Source organism: Zingiber officinale, chromosome 3A, assembly GCF_018446385.1.
Source record: "Zingiber officinale cultivar Zhangliang chromosome 3A, Zo_v1.1, whole genome shotgun sequence".
Classification (NCBI taxonomy): Eukaryota; Viridiplantae; Streptophyta; class Magnoliopsida; order Zingiberales; family Zingiberaceae; genus Zingiber; species Zingiber officinale.
In genome coordinates this window covers 98694737-98717038 of record NC_055990.1, presented here as the reverse complement: position 1 = coordinate 98717038, position 22302 = coordinate 98694737, and the positions used below count along the sequence as shown (strand labels likewise).

The 22302-nt window shown below is 45.4% G+C and overlaps 2 protein-coding genes and 2 long non-coding RNA genes across 4 annotated transcripts; 2 read left to right on the top strand and 2 right to left on the bottom strand.

Moving 5' to 3' along the window:
- The first annotated feature begins 2809 nt into the window (after window positions 1–2809).
- On the top strand, window positions 2810–3715 carry LOC122053907. The gene is made up of 3 exons (XR_006132442.1): window positions 2810–3029; window positions 3105–3204; window positions 3665–3715. It is a non-coding gene; the product is annotated as an uncharacterized LOC122053907 (long non-coding RNA).
- Window positions 3716–7873: 4158 nt separating this feature from the next.
- LOC122050533 lies at window positions 7874–10654 on the top strand (the record flags this gene model as incomplete). Its single annotated transcript, XM_042611427.1, has 2 exons — window positions 7874–7909; window positions 10196–10654. Coding segments are annotated over exons 1-2 (495 nt in total), but the record flags the coding sequence as incomplete, so codon positions are not given.
- Window positions 10655–14580: 3926 nt separating this feature from the next.
- Window positions 14581–15096, bottom strand: LOC122050532 (uncharacterized mitochondrial protein AtMg00860-like). The gene has a single exon (XM_042611426.1). The coding sequence runs from the start codon at window positions 15094–15096 to the stop codon at window positions 14581–14583; it is 516 nt and encodes a 171-aa protein (XP_042467360.1).
- A 3063-nt stretch (window positions 15097–18159) lies between these two features.
- On the bottom strand, window positions 18160–20823 carry LOC122053906. Its single transcript, XR_006132441.1, has 3 exons — window positions 20457–20823; window positions 20291–20374; window positions 18160–18355 (listed from the first exon to the last, which is right to left on the bottom strand). It is a non-coding gene; the product is annotated as an uncharacterized LOC122053906 (long non-coding RNA).
- Window positions 20824–22302: the final 1479 nt, after the last annotated feature.

The window sequence follows — 22302 nt, the reverse complement described above, 5'->3', positions numbered from 1 at the left end:
CAATCCCATAAAACTTTCAGAAATTAACCAGAACACTGTCTGCCATTTGCTGTTAAATTCTAGATCAAGCTAATTCACAGAAATTCTAGTGCAACAACACACCAAAACTTCTAACACCTAAAACAACTCAATTCTTATTGCTTCTGTCATTGATCCGAATTCAATCAATACCCAGGACTCATTGGATAACAGCTACTACAGCTAATAATCGGCCAAAAGAAAAGAACAAGAACTACACAGTGCACCAATTCCAACGGGATCAAGAAGGGAAATAGCAAGAACTAGAAGATCTATTCCCCACTACAAACTAATATATAAAAAATTACTCTCATTACCTCTTCACCTTTCAATCGCCGGAGACGATCACAGATACGAGGAAAAGATCGATCCAACATAGCTATGGTGGCCAGAATCAAGACACCGATCTCTGCTTCCAGAGAAACCATCCGGATCAACACTATAAAGAGAAATCAAAAGCTCGAAGTCACGACCAAAATCAACCGCTTACCTCCAAGACCCCCGGCTAGGGTACGATCTGTTCTTGCCGACGAACAGGGGAAGGAGATCGGGGAGGGATAACGATCGTGACCTCACACAATCGGTCGACGCTGGCCAGATCCAACGCCGGCTCCCTCAATTCCCTTCCGACAGCAAGCGAAACCGCAAGCTCGGAGACCCACCGCTACTGTTCGCCGAAACCAGGAAGGAGAGAAATATCGGGGAGAAGGAGAGTTCGTCGGTAGCTAACCCCTTCTTCACCACCCTCCGGGATCTGCTCCTCACCGGCGACACCGAGAACACAAAGGGGAGAATCGTCGATCGTCGAGGCAGGCATTGGAGTCGGGGATTTCACGCGAGAGAGAAAGAGGAAGAGAGAGTCGGGTCGGGTTTTAGGGTTCGGGTGAGGAATTAAACCTATTAATAAGTAACTTAGGGTTAGGGTTAGGGGAAATAAACCTTAAGGACCTCCTCAATTAAACTCTCACACGCATATTTCTAAACAGACCCCCACTCCAATCCCCGCAAAACTAGTCATACGACCTCCGTAAAAATCCAGAAAAATTTCTAAAATTTCCTAAATTTTCATAAGGTTATTTCACAATAACCCTAAAAATAAATTCGCATATCTTACATTCTCCCCCACTAATAAAAATTTGATCCCCAAATTTACCACTACCAACTAAAAGCAAGAAGTAGTAGATAAACTTATTCTAATTACTGAAATAAACTTTACTCACCTTCAGTAAACAGGTGCGGGTAACTAGCTCGCATCTTATCTTCCAACTCCCAAGTGGCTTCTTCATTGAATGGTGTCGCCATCCGACCTTGACCAGCCGAGTTGTCTTGTTCCGCAACTGGCGCTCCTTGCGGTCCAAAATCTGAACTGGAATCTCCTCATAAGATATATCTGGCTGTAGCACAATTGATACACCTGTGAGAATATGCGAAGGGTGCGATACGTATTTCCTCAGCATAGATACATGGAAAACATCATGCACCCCGGAAAGTGATGGTGGTATTGCTAGCCGATATGCTACCGCACCTATCCTCTCGAGAATCTGGAAGGGTCCAATATAGCGAGGTGCCAACTTACCCTCCAATCCAAACCTTTTTACTCCTTTCATAGGGGATACCCGTAAGAATACATGATCACCAACATCAAACTCTAACGGTCTCCGTCTACGATCCGTATAACTCTTCTGCCGATCCTGAGCCTCTGACAACCTGCGCCTGATAGTACGAATCATCTCTGCATCATGCTAAAGGGTCTGTGGCCCCAAAATCTAGGATTCGCCAATTTCTACCCATAAGGTGAGAGATCTACAGGTTCTGCCATACAAAGCCTCATAAGGTGCCATCTGTATCTCTGAATGATAACTATTGTTGTAGGCGAACTCGACTAGGTGTAAATGATCCTCCCAACTACCTCCAAAGTCTATGATACAAGAGCTCAGTAGGTCCTCCAACGTCTGTATGGTGCGCTCTGACTGACCATCCGACTGGGGGTGGAAAGCGGTACTGAAACGTAACTCTGTACCCATAGCCTGCTGTAAACTCTGCCAGAATCGTGAAGTAAACCGCGGATCTCTATCCAAAATAATACTGAGAGGTACACCGTGAAGCCTGATAATCTCTCTACAATACAACTTCGCTAGTCGATCCAATGACTCCATCCTACGTATCGGTAGAAAATGAGCATATTTGGTTAACCGATCAACGATTACCCAAATCGTATCATGTGCTCACCGGGTCCTGGGCAGTCCCACGACTATAAAATACCGAAAATAGGAGAATATGAATAAGAGAATTTTTCGGAATTTTTAGGAATTTTTCGGGAATTTTTCGGAGCTCGTATGGACGAGTTAACGGAGATAAAAATGGGACCTGGAAAAGCCTGTTTAGGCTACCCCATTTAAGCGAGGAAAAGATTATATTTATATATCCTTTTCCTTTTATTTTCTTTATTTATTTTTGTTTTCTTTTGTCGCCGTTTCTTCCCTTGCCGAGCCATCCCGACGCCGCCTTCCTTCTTCCTCCTTGCCCTAACCGCCGGCGGCGGTTACTTCTCCTCAAGCGTACAACCCCTCGGCTACTTCCTCTTCTTGTGTTCTCCTACCCGAGCCGAAGCCCTCCTCTGCCCTAGCCTTGCCGTGGAGTTCCCAGCGTCGTCGCCTGTGACTTAACATCGCCGGGTGTTGCTCCTCAGCCCTCGCGTCGGCCTTCCCTCCCCTTTCCGAGGCAGCGCTGGCCACGGGAAACCTAGTGCCGGCTAAAGCTTTCCCTGCCTTGTGTCTTTGATCATCAACTACACTCCTCCAGTGGATCCTTCTCAGCCGAGCCTTACTCTCGATTAGTTGGAATTGGCCGAGCAGTGCTTTACACAGGGTCTCCTTGCTGCCACATTTGAGAGATCAGCGGCTCTATTGTGGATCCAAGCATCACTGGTTGGGGATGATCCCCAGCTTCGGCACCAAGTTCCAACAACAAGATCTATGGTTGTGAGTTGGCAGGAAGATATTTAGATTTAGGTAAGTTGTGGTTTGATTCATATGTATCAATTTAATTCAGATTTGGTTGGTGACATGGTTGGTTTGGATACTTAGGTTGTAAGGGGAATTGCTGATTAGGGTACTTGTGTGGAGGATTGCGGCTCTACCTAGCTCCGACCAACATTTCCAGCGTCAACAGTGGCTTGGTAGTGAGGTAAGGAGTAGAGAATTTGTATCTTAGCTGTAGATTCTATGTTGTTTGAACTATTGTGATGATAGATTTGATTTGGGTATGAGGTAATTAATTTGTACTTGTGTATTTCCTGACTAACGATCCATACTCTAGGTTAACTAGAGGTATTTGGTTTGGAACGACAGCAGGTGTCTTCGGCAGTGACTCAACAGCCGAATATACATATTTGGGTGGATCTAGGTTTTTATGTGGACAAGTTAATTGATGATCAATTAAGGTTAATCGATAATTAGGGTTTCCTAATTGAATTAAGAGTCTGATTTAGTTATTTGATACAGGTTGAGTAACTAAATTATTTGTGTTTAATTAGGTAGGTTAATGATTATGACTTAGGGTTTTGTCCTAAGTTGTGTTGGGAATTTTATTTAGCAATTCATTTGAATTTTTAGCTAAATAAAATATCTGTGTATTGGTATTTCAGGACTTTGACGCGAGACGAGCATCTCGACGTCGTATTCGGACCAGATTGGACCTTTCTATTTTTTGGAGGCGGGTACTTTTGACTTATGTCATTTGATATGCTTAGTAATTAAATTAACATGTTGCATTAATTGTGTTTCTTATCTGTTTCGGTTAATCACTACCCAAATCTTACATGCTTGATTGATTGATTGGTTTTGCATCTCGGGTATATTTTACCTGTTTATACATGCTTATAGGGGTAGTGATATGCCATGCTTGACCATGTTCAGGACCTAGGTTTTATACCTTCTGTATACCTTTGGATTGTTTTGGATTCGTTGACCTATGATGCATTTTTATATATATGTGGATTAGGTCAGGATATTCTTGTGGTTAGTGCCATGCACCATTTGCATGATTGCATGCTGAGCGATAGTCCGCTCCATTATTGTTGAGCACATCGCCAGTTACATGGATCTGCACACACCACCACTCATGGGTTAGTGGTCGATTCAGGCTGAGTGTGTTGCAAGGCACCGTTGGTCCGCTCATGGGTAGTGTGACACAACGTGTTATCCGGCAGGGATTCCTCCCCGTCTTTGAGTACCGGGAGTTGAGAGCATTGCGCTCCCCCATCTATGATTTGGGGTAGGAGGATAGGTGTACTCCGACAGCATCCCGTCCACTCGGTCACTCATCAGGAGTAGTGACGACAGAGTGCACGGTTGTCACAACCCTACCCACTCGGCCTCACTTTTGTATGAGATGATCATGGCGTCGGGGTGACCAGGACGCATCATTGGCATCATATGCATGATGCATTTATTGCTTGTGTTTGTGTATGCTGCATATTGTTTGGATACCTATGTTTGACATGCATACAGGATTTCCTTATCCCTCGGACTGTTTGACCTTATACTCAGGACCTGGTTAGTACAGTATTCTCCTGTTTATTTCAGATGCATTCTTATCTTTCTTATCAGGAGACTGTACGCATGATTAGTGCTAGGTGTTGTTTCTTTACTTTGCATATCAACTGTACCTGCTGAGTGTTGGACTCACCCCGCCTCCATTGTTGATATTTTCAGGTTGATGCTGTCAGGAGGGAGTTCGAGTCGCTAGTCCTCACTGCACGTAGTGCTAGTCCTGCAGACCTCCAGGATATGTTTGGTTTTCTTTGGTTTCTTTCTGTTCTAGACTGTTTGAACTCGTTACGTTCTGAATTTATTTGCTTATGGACATGATATAGATTTTATTATATCGATGGATTTGGATTTGGTTTTTATTCTACTACATGCCTGCCTGGTTGGCAGAAGAGGTGAGTTCGTCGGTTTTGAGCTTTACGAGTGTAGTTGAGTAGGGTGGTTTTTGAGTCAGAGTATTATTACTGCGTGGTTGTGTCAGCCAGAGGCTGAATATATATATAAACTGCGTGGTGATTGATTTTTATTATTGTTATGATTCCAGCCGCCTGTGGCTGAGTATTTAGTGCTTGTAGAAAATTTTGATTGTCCGCCGTACAGGGGAGATGCTGCCGAAATTTTCTCGGACAGGGACTCCTCTGGGGCGTGACAATTTAGTGGTATCAGAGCACAGTTTTACGATCTTTTGTTTCGTATTTTGGATTTTCGGGATTTATCTGATACCAATTTATTTGGTATCAGAGCGGGTTATGATACCTGCTTTTGGTGTTCTGGAGATTTATCGGATACCGGTTGTTGGTATTCAGGATATTTGGGTTAGCCAGGTTTGCGAGTCAAACTGGGCATTTTCGGATTTCGATATGGTTATGTTTCGGATTTCCGTTTCGGATTTATTTGGATTTTCGGCGATGTTTCTCGTTCGGAATTTTGAGGTCAAATTGGGGACTGGACAGCGACGGAACATCTCCAGACGGCAAATAGGTATGTTGTTATTTTATGTTGGTTATATTGGTATTGATATCTGTAATTTAATTTAACAGATATGAGACGATCTACTCGTATTGCTGCGAGACGTGGTGCTGGACGACCACGTGCGAGGACCACGGGATCTCTGGATATGCCAGAGATGCCCACTGTTAGTGAGTCTGTCAGTCAGGGACAGACTCAGGATGCAGCGGGAGCATCGGACTCTCAAATCCCGATAGCTCCTGTAGAGATACATACTTTGGCCACACCGACGGTATCCACGCCTACCCTGTTTACAGTACCATCAGGGGTACCATTGGTGTACCCGACAGCTGCTCCAGCGCAGCCTACGGCGTATTCAGTGCCACCACCACTTGGATCTACAGTGTATCCTATACCAGTGCACAGTACCCCAGCTGCACCAGCAGCAGCTGCTCCACATCCGGTACCTTTTCCTACCGTACCTCCAGTTGCCACCACTTTTGTTTCGCAGACAGTACCACCGACGGCTTATGCTCCGGTATATACAGCAGCACCGGGAGTTCCTCCTTCGATTTATTCCGCGGTACCACCTGTAGTATCAGCTCCAGTGTTTCCGCCAGTTCCTGCAGCCGTCCCGACACAGCTCACTGATATTGTCGCTGCACGAGCTAGGATTCCAGCACTGGCTGAGTCGATGAAGACTCGTTTCACTCTTTTCCGCGGAGATCTCGATCCGAGTATGGCTCTGTCATGGATAGAGACTATGGAGCAGACTTTCTTCTATATGGCTTGCTCTGAGTGGGAGAAAGCAGAGCTAGCTGCTTACCATTTACGGGATGAAGCTAATGTCTGGTGGGTTACTCAGCGTTCTATTATTGGTGAGCGCAACGTCACATGGACCAGGTTCAGAGAGGCTTTTGAGAGCCGTTTCTTTCCACTGTCCTATCAGATGTCTCGCCGACAGGATTTTATGAGTCTGAGGCAGAATAATCGCTCAGTGACCGAGTATAATACTGAATTCCTCCGGTTGGCTCAGTTTTGTCCAGAGTTAGTTGCGGAGGACAGAACTCGCATGATGCAGTTTATACAGGGATTGGATGGTTATCTGCATGTACAGCTTGCCGAATTAGGGATTACATCTTACTCTGATGCATTGAATCGAGCTTTGATGATAGAGTTAGCTCGGCAGACAACATATCCGGACAAGAAAAGGAAGCATACGGGTCAGACATCAGGGCAGGTCCAGCAGACTCAGGCGACAGGACAGCCTCAGAGTAGTCACAAACAGTCAGGTCAGAGTTCTTCTGGGGTGTCTCGTAGGCCTCAGAAATCAGGGCGGTCTTCTTCAGGACGTTCCCGGTTTTCTCAGCAGAACCGGCAACCACCTTCCGGTGATAGTCATTGTTTCAGATGTGGATCCAGAGATCACCTCACCCCAGCTTGCTCTCTGGGACAGTCAGTTTGCTTTTATTGCAAACTGCCGAGGCACCAGAGCCGAGATTGTCTCAAGGCTCAGCCTGCATTCGGAGGTGGTCAAGGGGACAGTCTAGTCGATCGGGGGCATATCGAGGAGGCGAGCCCAATCTTCACACGTCGGCGAGGCGGCCCCTCGCAAGACATTTGGCATGCTTGGCAGAGTACTCCATGCTCAGAGCACCCCAGTTTTGCTCAGGACCTTATTATCCGACTCGAGCGATGTCGGACTCGGTCCAGCCCGGTACCTGTGCTCAGTCACCATCCTCTCGCCTTATCGCACATAGTCCAGGCGCCCTCGATGGCGAGCCCGCCTGGCAGTAGCCGGCAGCATTACCACCTCCTCCTCCGCCAGAGACTGGTCGTGTTCATGCTATTACCAGAGAGGATGCTCAGCGAGCCGACGGATCCGTTTTCCGCGGTACGATTTCCATTTATGCATTTACTGCTGATATTTTGATTGATACTGGTAGTTCGTACTCTTTTATATCTCGTACTTTTATGCGGGAGATTGGTAGATTACCTACTGTTAGGTTGCGGCGATTGACTGTCTCCCTACCGTCCGGTGATACTTTAGACGTCACCCAGGAGATCAGAGGTTGCCCATTAGACTTTGGCAACATGATACTTACGGTAGATCTTCTAGTATTGGAGATGGTCGAGTTTGATGTCATTCTTGGCATGGATTGGCTGTCAGTATATCATGCTACCGTTGATTGCCAGACGAGGGTGGTCACCTTCCAGCCTCCGAACCAACCCTCGTGGAGTTTCACTGGCATCAGAGACGACGGCATCTCGATTATTTCGGCGATTCGGCAGGTCATCTCACGGTGTCATGGTTTCTGTTGTCGTTGATCGATCACGAGGATGAGTAGTTCGCAGCCATGACTCTCAAGCGTTCTGTTGTCAGAATACCGGATGTATTTCGGAGGAGCTGCCAGTTTACCTCCCGGAAGGCGGTGGAGTTGCTATTGAGTGATTCCGGAACCGCGCCGGCATCGAAAGCTCCGTATCGTATGGCACTAAAAGAGTTGAACGAGCTGAAGGTTCAACTCCAGGAGCTTTTAGACAGGGGATTTATTTGCCCTAGTGTTTCACCATGGGGTTCTCCAGTTCTGTTTGTCAAGAAAAAGGATAGTACTATGAGGTTATGTATTGACTACAGGCAGCTGAATGCAGTGACCGTCAGAAATAAATATCCATTACCACGGATTGAGGATTTGTTTGATCAGCTCAGAGGTACATCAGTGTATTCTAAGATTGATCTGCGATCCGGATATCATCAGCTGAGAGTCAGAGACTCAGATATTCAGAAGACAGCTTTCCGTACCAGATACGGTCATTATGAGTTTTTGGTAATGCCATTTGGGCTTACCAATGCTCCAGCGGTGTTTATGGACTTGATGAACCGCATCTTTCTGGAGTATCTGGATCAGTTTGTTATCGTTTTCATTGATGACATATTGGTCTACTCTCGTTCCGAGGAGGAGCATGCACAGCATCTTCGCACAGTCTTGGAGATTCTTCGACGACATCAGCTGTACGCGAAGTTCAGCAAGTGTGCATTCTGGTTATCCTCGGTTGGTTTTCCGGGACACGTGGTTTCTAGCGGTATTTGATTGATCCTCGGAAGATTGATCACCGGTTGGGGCGGTACCAAGTCGAGAGATCCAGATTTTTGGGATTGGCGGATATTACCGACGCGTTTTGTCGAGGGCTTCTCGCGTATTGCTATGCCATGACACGTAGGAAAGGCGTGAAGTTCATATGGTCCGAGGATTGTGAGAGCTGGAGCGGAGATTAGTGTCGGCTCCAGTTTGGTTTTACCTTCAGAGAGGATGGATTTGTACTTTACACCGACGCGTCTCTACGAGGTTTGGGCGCACGGCAGAGTAGTCTCTTATGCTTCTCGTCGGTGAAGGAGCATGAGAAGAATTACCATCCATGACACAGGAGTTAGCTGCCATCATCTTTGCTCTGAAGCTATGGCGACATCATTTATTCGGTATCACATTTGAGATTCTCACCGATCATAAGAGTCTCAAATATATTTTCACTCGGAAGGAGCTTAATCTCCGACGGAGGAGATGGATGGAGTTCTGAAGGACTACGATTGTACCATTAGCTACCACCGGGAAAGCTAATGTGGTTGCGATGCACTCAGGGAAGTCCAGAGGGACTTTAGCTTGCCACCGGACTTGATCCGAGACTTGATTCGAGTTTCTGAGTTAGATCTTGAGGCGGGACCCGTGAGGCGGGTATTCAAGTTACCATGGTTGCTCGATCGTCGATCGGAGACGAGGATCCGAGAGGCCAGTGGTGATCGGCATTTGCGGTTTATTAGCGATCGAGATAGCTTAAGCGGTGACCGAGGTTTACGAGACGAGGAGGTTATTATATTCTTCCGAGGCGGATTATGCGTACCTCGGTCTCATCCGGTCTTACGGGAGCTACTTCAGAGGCACACCGTTCTCGATTTGCGATTCATCCAGGTGGAACCCGTATGTATCGAGACTTGAGAGCGTTCCTATTGGTGGAGCGGTATGAAGAAAGACATCGCGGTTCGTAGCTAGATGTCTTGTTTGTCGGCAGGTGAAGGCTGAACACGAGAGACCTGCAGCGGATTCCTATTCACGAGTGGAAGTGGGATCACATTACCATGGACTTTGTGGTAGGGTTGCGAGGACACGGCGAGGCCATGACGCGATTTGGGTAATCGTTGATCGATTAACCAAATCGGCGCACTTCTTAGCGATTCGGAGGACCGATTCCCTGGATCGATTGGCGGATCTGTATTAGAGATTATCAGACTACATGGTGTTCCATTGAGTATCATTTGGATAGAGATCCACGGTTCACGTCTCGTTTACGTAGTCTGCGCAGCCTTGGGCACACTCCATTTCGATCTGACTTTCCATCCACGGATAGATGGGCGATCAGAGCGGACCATTCAGACTTTAGAGAACTGCTGAGGTCATGTGTTATGGATTTGGAGGCGGTTGGGAGGACCATCTCGTTAGTAGAGTTTGCCTACAACAACGACTTCCATTCGGCTATCCGGATGGCACCGTTTGAGGCGTTGTATGGTAGACCTTCGGACACCCATCCTTTGGGATGAGGTTGGAGACTCGATTGTTGGGACCTCATAGAGTTCAGCGGGATGCGAGTTGGTCCGTACTATCGGACGGAGGATGTCAGAGGCGCAGGATCGCCAGAAGAGTTATGCTGATCGGAGACGCAAACCACTAGAGTTCTCTGTTGGCGACCATGTATTTCTACGAGTTTCACCCACAAAAGGGGTGAAGAGATTTGGCCTCAGAGGTAAGCTAGCTCCGCGGTACATTGGTCCCTTCGAGATCTTGGAGAGGATCGGAGCAGTAGCTTACCGACTGGCACTACCACCGTCCCTGTCAGGCGTGCATGATGTATTTCATGTATCCATGCTGAGGAGATATGTACCCGATCCGACGCATGTGCTGGCAAATATCCCAGTTCCAGTTCAGCCTGACATTACCTATGAGGAGGTTCCGGTACGGATTCTCGACCGGAAGGAGCGTCAGTTGCGGAACAAGACCATCCGGCTGGTTAAAGTCAGATGGCAGCATCATTCGGACGAGGAGGCTACTTGGGAGCTCGAGGACACTATCCGAGCTCGATATCCCCATCTTTTCACTTGAGGTATGTGATTTATTTACCGTTCAGCATTTATACTCTATATCTGTTGTTAGTATGTGCTGATGGTAGATAACGAAATTTGGGGACCAAATTTTTATTAGTGGGGGAGAATGTAAAATACCGAAAATAGGCGAATATGAATAAGGGAATTTTTTGGAATTTTTAGGAATTTTTCGGGAATTTTTCGGAGCTCGTATGGACGAGTTAACGGGGATAAAAATGGGACCTGGAAAAGCCTGTTTAGGCTACCCCATTTAAGCGAGGAAAAGATTATATTTATATATCCTTTTCCTTTTATTTTCTTTATTTATTTTCGTTTTCTTTTGTCGCCGTTTCTTCCCTTGCCGAGCCATCCCGACGCCGCCTTCCTTCTTCCTCCTTGCCCTAACCGCCGGCGGCGGTTACTTCTCCTCAAGCGTACAACCCCTCAGCTACTTCCTCTTCTTGTGTTCTCCTACCCGAGCCGAAGCCCTCCTCTGCCCTAGCCTTGCCGTGGAGTTCCCAGCGCCGTCGCCTGTGACTTAACATCGCCGGGTGTTGCTCCTCAGCCCTCGCGTCGGCCTTCCCTCTCCTTTTCGAGGCAGCGCCGGCCACGGGAAACCTAGTGCCGGCTAAAGCTTTCCCTGCCTTGTGTCTTTGATCATCAACTACACTCCTCCAGTGGATCCTTCTCAGCCGAGCCTTACTCTCGATTAGTTGGAATTGGCCGAGCAGTGCTTTACACAGGGTCTCCTTGCTGCCACATTTGAGAGATCAGCGGCTCTATTGTGGATCCAAGCATCACTGGTTGGGGATGATCCCCAGCTTCGGCACCAAGTTCCAACAACAAGATCTATGGTTGTGAGTTGGCAGGAAGATATTTAGATTTAGGTAAGTTGTGGTTTGATTCATATGTATCAATTTAATTCAGATTTGGTTGGTGACATCGTTGGTTTGGATACTTAGGTTGTAAGGGGAATTGCTGATTAGGGTACTTGTGTGGAGGATTGCGGCTCTACCTAGCTCCGACCAACATTTCCAGCGTCAACAGTGGCTTGGTAGTGAGGTAAGGAGTAGAGAATTTGTATCTTTGCTGTAGATTCTATGTTGTTTGAACTATTGTGATGATAGATTTGATTTGGGTATGAGGTAATTAATTTGTACTTGTGTATTTCCTGACTAACGATCCATACTCTAGGTTAACTAGAGGTATTTGGTTTGGAACGACAGCAGGTGTCTTCGGCAGTGACTCAACAGCCGAATATACATATTTGGGTGGATCTAGGTTTTTATGTGGACAAGTTAATTGATGATCAATTAAGGTTAATCGATAATTAGGGTTTCCTAATTGAATTAAGAGTCTGATTTAGTTATTTGATACAGGTTGAGTAACTAAATTATTTGTGTTTAATTAGGTAGGTTAATGATTATGACTTAGGGTTTTGTCCTAAGTTGTGTTGGGAATTTTATTTAGCAATTCATTTGAATTTTTAGCTAAATAAAATATCTGTGTATTGGTATTTCAGGACTTTGACGCGAGACGAGTATCTCGACGTCGTGGACCAGACCTTTCTATTTTTGGAGGCGGGTACTTTTGACTTATGTCATTTGATATGCTTAGTAATTAAATTAACATGTTGCATTAATTGTGTTTCTTATCTGTTTCGGTTAATCACTACCCAAATCTTACATGCTTGATTGATTGATTGGTTTTGCATCTCAGGTATATTTTACCTGTTTGTACATGCTTATAGGGGTAGTGATATGCCATGCTTGACTATGTTCAGGACCTAGGTTTTATATCTTCTGTATACCTTTGGATTGTTTTGGATTCGTTGACCTATGATGCATTTTTATATATATGTGGATTAGGTCAGGATATTCTTGTGGTTAGTGCCATGCACCATTTGCATGATTGCATGCTGTGCGATAGTCCGCTCCATTATTGTTGAGCACATCGCCAGTTACATGGATCTGCACACACCACCACTCATGGGTTAGTGGTCGATTCAGGCAGAGTGTGTTGCAGCAGGGACTCTGTTAGGCACCGTTGGTCCGCTCATGGGTAGTGTGACACAACGTGTTATCCAGCAGGGATTCCTCCCCGTCTTTGAGTACCGGGAGTTGAGAGCATTGCGCTCCCCCATCTATGATTTGGGGTAGGAGGATAGGTGTACTCCGACAGCATCCCGTCCACTCGGTCACTCATCAGGAGTAGTGACGACAGAGTGCACGGTTGTCATAGCCCTACCCACTCGGCCTCACTATGGTGTGAGATGATCGACTGGCGTCAGGGGTGACCAGGACGCATCATTGGCATCATATGCATGATGCATTTATTGCTTGTGTTTGTGTTTGCTGCATTTATATGCTGCATATTGTTTGGATACCTATGTTTGACATGCATACAGGATTTCCTTATCCCTCGGACTGTTTGACCTTATACTCAGGACTGGTTAGTATATTCTCCTGTTTATTTCAGATGCATTCTTATCTTTCTTATCGAGACCGTACGCATGATTAGTGCTAGGTGTTGTTTCTTTACTTTGCATATCAACTGCACTGCTGAGTGTTGGACTCACCCGCCCATTGTTGATATTTTCGTTGATCTTTGTCGGAGAGGAGTTCCGTCGCTAGTCCTCATCTTGACGTAGTCTGGTCCTGCACCTCGGGGATATGTTTGGTTTTCTTTGGTTTCTTTCTGTTCTAGACTGTTTGAACTCGTTACGTTCTGGATTTATTTGCTTATGGACATGATATAGATTTTATTATATCGATGGATTTGGATTTGGTTTTTATTCTACTACATGCCTGCCTGGTTGGCAGAAGAGGTGAGTTCGTCGGTTTTGAGCTTTACGAGTGTAGTTGAGTAGGGTGGTTTTTGAGTCAGAGTATTATTACTGCGTGGTTGTGTCAGCCAGAGGCTGAATATATATATAAACTGCGTGGTGATTGATTTTTATTATTGTTATGATTCCAGCCGCCTGTGGCTGAGTATTTAGTGCTTGTAGAAAATTTTTGATTGTCCGCCGTACAGGGGAGATGCTGCCGAAATTTTCTCGGACAGGGACTCTTCTGGGGGCGTGACAACGACGAAATCCATCGTGACGTGCTCCCATTTCCATTCTGGTATCTGAATCTTTTGAAGCAAACCAGCGGGTCTCTGATGTTCAGCCTTTACTTGCTGACATACAAGGCATCGTGCAACGAAATCCGCAATATCCTTCTTCATGTCAGTCCACCAATATGAATGTCTCAGATCTCTATACATGCGTGTACTACCAAGATGTATCGCAAATCTGGACCGGTGTGCCTCCTGGAGTAGGCATTCCTTCAAAGGAGGTGATTCAGGAACACACAACCTTCCCCGGAAGTATAGAATTCCATTTTCATCGCAAGAAAACCCTGTCTGTTATTCTGGGATGATTTTACTACACAAAAACTGCAAGTGCTGATCTGTAGCCTGAGCTTCTTTAATCCTCTCTACAATGGGTGACTGGGCAACCATAGATAACAGAACACCTTGCTCAGTCTGACCCTGCTCTACTAATCCCAACTCAGAAAATTTCTGTACCAATTCAGTAACCATCACACGGTGACAAGCTAGAACTCCTTGGGATTTTCTACTCAACGCGTCAGCTACCATGTTGGCTTTCCCTGGGTGGTAGTTGATCGTACAGTCATAGTCCTTTAAGAATTCCATTCATCTTCTCTGTCTTAAGTTCAATTCTTTCTGAGTAGTTAGATACTTAAGACTCTTATGATCCGTGAATATCTCGAAGGTAACTCCATATAGATGGTGTCTCCAGATTTTCAGCGCATATATAATAGCTGCTAATTCCAGGTCATGCACTGGATAATTCTTCTCATACTCTTTCAACTGACGTGAGGCATAAGAAACCACCCGTCCATGCTACATGAGTACTGTGCCTAACCCCTATAATGATGCATCTGTATAAAGTACGAAGCCATCATCTCCAGAAGGAAGTACTAGTATAGGTGCAGAAATGAGTCTTCGCTTAAGTTCCTGAAAACTCGTCTCGCAAGACTCTGTCCAGCAAAACTTCACCCCTTTCCTGGTCAACTGAGTTAACGGCAGAGCTATGCTAGAGAAGCCCTCAACAAATCTGCGGTAATACCCGGTCAGACCAAGAAAGCTACGAATCTCCTGTACAGACTTTGGCTGCTCCCAACTGGTAACAACCTCTATCTTTTGTGGGTCCACGGATATACCACTGTTAGAAACAATATGTCCCATAAAACTCACAGAAGATAACCAGAATGCACATTTGCTGAATTTTCCATAGAGACGTTCTCGCCGGAGCATCTCCAATACTATACGAAGATGTCGCCCATGCTCTTCTTCGGATCGAGAATATATCAAAATGTCATCGATGAACACAATCACGAACTGATCCAAGAACTTAAGAAATACCCTATTCATCAGATCCATGAAAACTGCTGGAGCATTGGTAAGCCCAAATGGCATTACCAAGAACTCATAGTGTCCATATCGAGTACGGAAGGTTGTTTTCTGTATATCTGAATCTCTCACACTAAGCTGATGATAGTCGGAGTGCAGATCAATCTTACAATACACACAAGTATTCTTGAGCTAATCAAACAGATCCTCCATACGTGGTAGTGGATATTTGTTCTTAATAGTCACTGCATTCAGCTGCTGATAGTCGATGCATAATCTCATCGATCCGTCCTTTTTCTTCACAAAGAGTACCGGAGCTCCCCATGGAGACACACTAGGACGGATAAACCCTCTATCCAGCAGCTCCTGTAACTGTACTTTTAGCTCCTCCAACTCCTTAGGTGCCATGCGATACGGGGCCTTGGACACCGGTGTTGTCCCCAGGATCAACTCAATCGTGAACTCCACTTGCCTTTTCGGGGGCAAGCCGGGTAATTCTTCTGGAAATAGGTCGGGGTACTCCTGAACTATAGGAATGTCAGAAAACTGTGTGGTAGGATCCTGATCAATCTTAATCATAGATAACAAATACCCTTGACTTCCGTGAGATAATAATCTCTGAGCTTGCATTGCTGAGATGACAGAAATCCCCTCATCCTTAGTACCCATGAATACCTAGGATGGTAGACCCGGAGGTCTAAATGTAACCACTCTAGCGCTGCAGTCGACGGTAGCATAATACCTGGCCAACCAGTCCATACCTAAAATGATGTCAAATTCTAGCATATCCAGAACCTGTAAGTCCACCATAAGGGTTTGACTCTTGAAATCCAATGGACATTCTTTAATCTCTTGACTGATATCTAGGATCTCTCCCGAGGGTAAAGATACCGCCAATGAGTGAGTCCGACGAACAGGTAATCTACAAATCTTACTCAGAAATACCCGAGAAATGAAAGAATGGAAACTACCAGTATCAATCAACAATTCAGCCGGAAATGAATAAACAGAAATCATACCCCGAAAGACCGATCCCTCGGCCCGCTATGCCTCCTCGCGAGTAACAACATACACTCGTCCTACTTCCGGGCACGATGGCGATACTCCAGTAGTGGTCTGAAATGGTGCTGGTGGAGTAGTAGTGAACTATTGAGGCTGGTGAGTGGTAGCATACTGTTGAGGCTGGTGAGTGGTAGCATACTACTGAGGTTGTATCACTGGACAGGAGCTAGGTGGTGTCATAAGGTTCTGCGGTGCCGGATATGTCTGATGCGAAGAAACCGTAGAGGCATACTGTATAGCAACTGGTACCGCTGAGTGCTCATGGCCCTGGATGTGATATACCTGTGCCTGAGAAGGTGGCATACGCTGCTGATATGGAGCACTCTGTGTCCTCTGTGAACTCTTCGACTGTCGCGTCTAAGTAGTACGACTCCCCTGTGGAGTACTCTTAGCCGCCTCCATCTGTGCCTTCAGTGTGCAGTCTCGACTCACATGACCCGGAAGCTTACAGTAGTAGCATACGTCCTGGCCCATTGGACAATTAGGTTTAATATGCCCCTCAGTACCACACCTGTAACATCTATACTCACTGGAAGAATCCTTCTGAGAAGATTTAGATGAACCAGCTGATGATCGTCCTGTCTTCGCTGATCGATAAGACTCCCCCGAAGCAGTCTAGGATCCCTGCCATTTCTTCCGCTTTTTCTGATCCTTGTTCTGTTGTTTCTGATTTGGAGCTGTACCCTGCGCCTTCTGTTTATCCTTTCCCCGCTCCTGAGAAACTTGCTGCTGTGTCATCTCAATCATAAATGCTCTATCCAATGCCTCTCGGTAAGTGCTGGGAGTAAAACCCGACATCCTGATACGAATATACGCCGCAAGGCCCTGGGTAAACTGGTCTAACTGATCGTTGTCCTTAGCAACAAGCTGCGGGCAGTACTCAGCTAATCGATTAAACTCTGCCTCATACTCCATCACCGATCTATCCCCCTGCTTAAGACTTAAGAATTCCTGTCGACAGACCATACGGTAAGGAGCTGGAAAATACTGTCTCTCAAAGGCATCTCGGAATAAAGTCCAGGTATTACTCTGATCCCCAAAGAGTGACTTCTGCATCTTCCACCAAGTAACAGCCTAATCTCGGAGGTGATATGCAGCTAATTCGGCTTTTTCTTCCTCGGTACGCGACAAATACTCGAACGTATCCTCCACATTTCCCAACCAGGAACGAGTAACACTGGGGTCGGGAACTCCATAGAATAAGGTAAAACGATCCTTTACCGATCGGGTCAGTAACGGAATCCGAGCTCTGTCCTTCGTCCAAGAAGTAGCAACAGGAGTGGGGGCTATGGGTGGTAATGTAGGAGGGACCCACTGAAGCTGAAAACCCGGATCTTTCATAGAAACCTGAGGAGTCTGTCTACTACTATCAATCTCAACCTCTGTAGGATCTCGTGCTCCTCTGGCTCAGCCTCTACTGACTCGATAGGCTGCTTCCGTGGTCGCCCCGGACCACAACGCGGGCGAGGGGTCGTATCTCCGCGCTTCATTCCTGATATGAACAACAAGGTAAGATTACAACAATATAATACAACAATAATTTAACTTACATCCTATAGCTTGGAGATATCCTGCCGCTGCCTGGTCCCAATATCCGAACAGTCACATCGGAAAAATACGAATCCCGAGTGTAAAACCTCGTAAACTTCGTAGTCCTTCGTAAAACTCGTAAATCTCGCAATCCTCGAAAATCCAAGACCCAAGAAATAGACGTCATAACCTCAAAATCCAAAACGCAAAATAACATAAACCTCCAAAAATCCAAAACACGAAAAGAAATAGGCCTCGCAAACCCGCTCTGATACCAGTAAATTGTCACGTCCCCGGGGAAGTCCCTCTCGAAAAATTTCGGCAGCACCTCCACTGTACCGGTGACAATCTGAACCTCACATACATGCAAAATACATCAGCCACATGCGGCTGGGATATATATACATGAAAATAACCACAACCACGCAGTTGAATATGTAGCCCACACGGCTATATCAAAAGCACAGCGAAAAAATGAATATGAAACCCACAACTGCGAAAGTCCACAAAACACACCACAGGTATAAGTCCACAATACACGTATCAAGACATAGCACTATCTAACAACATCAAATCCATGAAACATGAAATACTACTAGTAAGAAACTAACAACCGATAAGAATCCTCGGATGTAACATGGGAAGAGGGACCGGCTGGCAGCATACTCCAAGCAACTCCATGTCACCTACCTACTACCTGAAAACATAGCAGAATAGACAGGGTGGTGAGTACAAAGAACTCAGCGGGTAAGAACAGAATAAAGCATGGTAGGTACAACAACATAAGAACCAAGGAGTACAGTCTTCATAATAAGAATAGAATCATGCTATCGAAATATAACACATCTAGCCACAAACTGATACAACAACTATACATAAACATACCTGACGCAATAGATGCACATGCTCGACTAAAATCAAGACCGTGATACCAAAGTCAGGAAACTCACCAGAATAGCAACAGATCTACTCAAGACACCTGTGCAAATATAAATGCAACCGCATATACATGTAAAATAGATGACATGTATGCAGTATGACACCCAAATGCAACATACAAGGTGCAAACAAATGCAACAGCACACAATCACATGCAACTAATATCTACTAAGCATGTATACAAAAATATCTCCCCAGATGCACTGCGCATCATATGTAAAAGTGCATGCATGATCCATGGTCACCCCGCCACCTCTCTAGACACCACGACCCCTGTATGACCGAGAGGTTTGGATCCATGACAAACCGTACTGGCCTCCAGTACAAGCATCGCTATAGGCGGCCGAAACGGACGGTCAGCAAAGTAGTTATATAACTACATAGCTAAGGGTCCCTGACCACTCACAACTCAAGCCCTCTGACTATTGTACCCTCAAGACCCACTACTCCAGAGTGGTCGAGGCTGACAGAGTATAATCGCCGAACGGCTGAGCAAGCGCAACAGGACTAGCTCCACTCCTAGCTACCACTCTCCAAAAGTGGCCGAATAGGCAGCTATAAACAACTGACGACCCTCTCACCACAAGGGAGACAATAGTCGTCAGTATGCAATGAATGATGACATGATGTGAATAGTCACAATATAAATATCATCATCCATCATGTACCCCCAACACCCCCAATAACCACCACAAACGTATATACATACTCCGACCTACAACACGATCAACCCACTATGCAACTCCAATAACACATACCCGTCACGTGTACACTCATCATCAACATGCATGATAAACACGCTAACCGTACAAACCAGACAACTCTATGATACAAACTCTACATATGCATATGCACAAAGTTCCGATATCAAGGGAGAGACTGTATTGAGGTAAACAAGATTATATCAAAGCTCAAATAGAAAGTGACAAGCAGGAACAAAATAAATATACAGATTTAAGTTAATGCAACCTAAGCATTCAAACATAACCATGCTTTATAGTTTAAAGAACTACATAGAAGATAAGAAAGAAATACCCGCCTCGATATATCCCGTATCAACAGAACCACCCCACATCACGTTGCTCGTATAGATCAAGGTCATGTGTCACACATACAATTCATGTAATATGCATATATATATATATATATATATATATATATATATATATATATATATATATATCACACATAAATGAATCACCTACCAATAATTAATTAACTCCAAAAGAGCCGCTAACCATAGGTATGACTCCCTTCTTTTAACAAAACCATATTAAATTTTCATTCTAACCCAAACCATCCGATGTATAAATTCCCATTAGATCCTCAATGTTACAGAATTCCATTACGCGATCCCACAAAACTTTCAGAAATTAACCAGAACACTGTCTGCCATTTGCTGTTAAATTCTAGATCAAGCTAATTCACAGAAATTCTAGTGCAACAACACACCAAAACTTCTAACACCTAAAACAACTCAATTCTTATTGCTTCTGTCATTGATCTGAATTCAATCAATACCCAGGACTCATTGGATAACAGCTACTACAGCTAATGATCGGCCAAAAGAAAAGAACAAGAACTACACAGTACACCAATTCCAACGGGATCAAGAAGGGAAATAGCAAGAACTAGAAGATCTATTCCCCACTACAAACTAATATATAAAAAATTACTCTCATTACATCTTCACCTTTCAATCGCCGGAGACGATCACAGATACGAGGAAAAGATTGATCCAATAGACCTGTGGTGGCCAGAATCAAGACACGGATCTCTGCTTCCCAGAGAAACCATTCGGATCAACACTATAAAGAGAAATCAAAAGCTCAAAGTCACGACCAAAATCAACCGCTTACCTCCAAGACCCCCGGCTAGGGTACGATCTGTTCTTACCGATGAATAGGGGAAGGAGATCGGGGAGGGATAACGATCGTGACCTCACACAATCGGTCGACGCTGGCCAGATCAAACGCCGACTCCCTCAATTCCCTTCCGATAGCAAGCAAAACCGCAAGCTCGGAGATCCATCGCTACTGTTCGCCAAAACCAGGAAGGAGAGAAATGTCGGGGAGAAGGAGAGTTCGTTGGTAGCTAACCCCTTCTTCACCACCCTCCGGGATCTGCTCCTCACCGGCGACACCGAGAACGCAAAGGGGAGAATCGTCGATCGTCGAGGCAGGCGTCGGAGTCGGGGATTTCACGCGCGAGAGAAAGAGGAATAGAGAGTCGGGTCGGGTTTTAGGGTTCGGGTGAGGAATGAAACCTATTAATAAGTAACTTAGGGTTAGGGTTAGGGGAAATAAACCCTAAGTACCTACTCAATTAAACTCTCGCACACATATTTCTAAACAGACCCCCACTCCTATCCCCGCACAACTAGTCATACGACCTCCGTAAAAATCCAGAAAAATTTCTAAAATTTCCTAAATTTTTATAAGGTTATTTCACGATAACCCTAAAAATAAATTCGCATATCTTACAATTTAAGAATTAGAGGAAGAAGGTATAGGGTTGAAAGCGCTAGAGGGGGGGGGGGTGAATAGCACTCGTGGCTAATTCGTTCATTTAGAGTAAAACACGGAGCGGAAAAACAAAATAATACACGAACACCAAGAGTTTTACTTGGTTTGGAGCCTATGGCGACTCCTACTCCAAGGTCAACACTCGTTGAGTGTCTACTTTGGGCAATCACTATCATTTCAAAAATATTACAAATTTAAGTACAGTTAATTAAATGTAGTAGAATATACCAATGACTAAAATCAGTAAACTTGAAGTTTCTGGTCGTCAGAGTCGAGTTACAACTTTGTTAGATCGTTCTTTGAGAAGCACACGGAAGAAGGATCATGATTTCAAGTGTTGTGTAAGTTGCTGCTCGAACCAGGCTTAAATATCCTGTTGAGGGCACCTCCAACTGCATGGAGGGTGCCTTCAACCCTGACAAAATTGCAGCGTTGATAAGCTCCTCCATCTTTGCTGCTTATTCGCTTGAGGGAGCCCTCCATCCAGCATCTAGGGTGCCTCCAAGCTCCATGGAGAGCACCCTCGCGCCTTGCTACGGGGCTGTCAATTAAGTCACCTGAGGCGCCTCTAAGCTCAATGTAGGGTGCCTCGGGACTGTTCATCTAAGGCTTTTCTTGTGTAATTTCTGTCATGCAAGGTATGTTAGTTTACAAATACAGTATACTCTGTAAAACAAGGTTAGTACAATAAAATAAGATAAATAGAAACTTATTTTGACAGTCTCCGGGCTGTCCGGTTTGACTTCGGATTTCATTTCCGGAAACCCTAGGTCGAATCGATGCCTACTGTTCCCTCACCGGGGAACGCATCCTCACCTACTCCACTCAGGAGAGTTTACATATTTGCCAGATTGATATTCCAGATCAACTGGACTTTCTGCCTAGGGTTACCATCCCCTAGGACTTAGGGTTACCACCCTCTAGGGTTTTCCTCAGCCTAGGGTTACTGCCCCCTAGGACCTAGGCTTACGACCTCCTAGGGTTTTGCACACCCTAGGGTTACCATCCCCTAGGACCTAAGGTTACCTTCCCTTAGGTTTTCACCACCTAGGGTTACCACCCCATAGGACCTAAGGTTACCGCCCCTTAGGGTTTCTACCACCTAGGACCTATGGTTATCACCCCTTAGGGTTTCCATCATCTAGGGTTACCACCCCCTAGGGCCTAGGGTTACCACCTC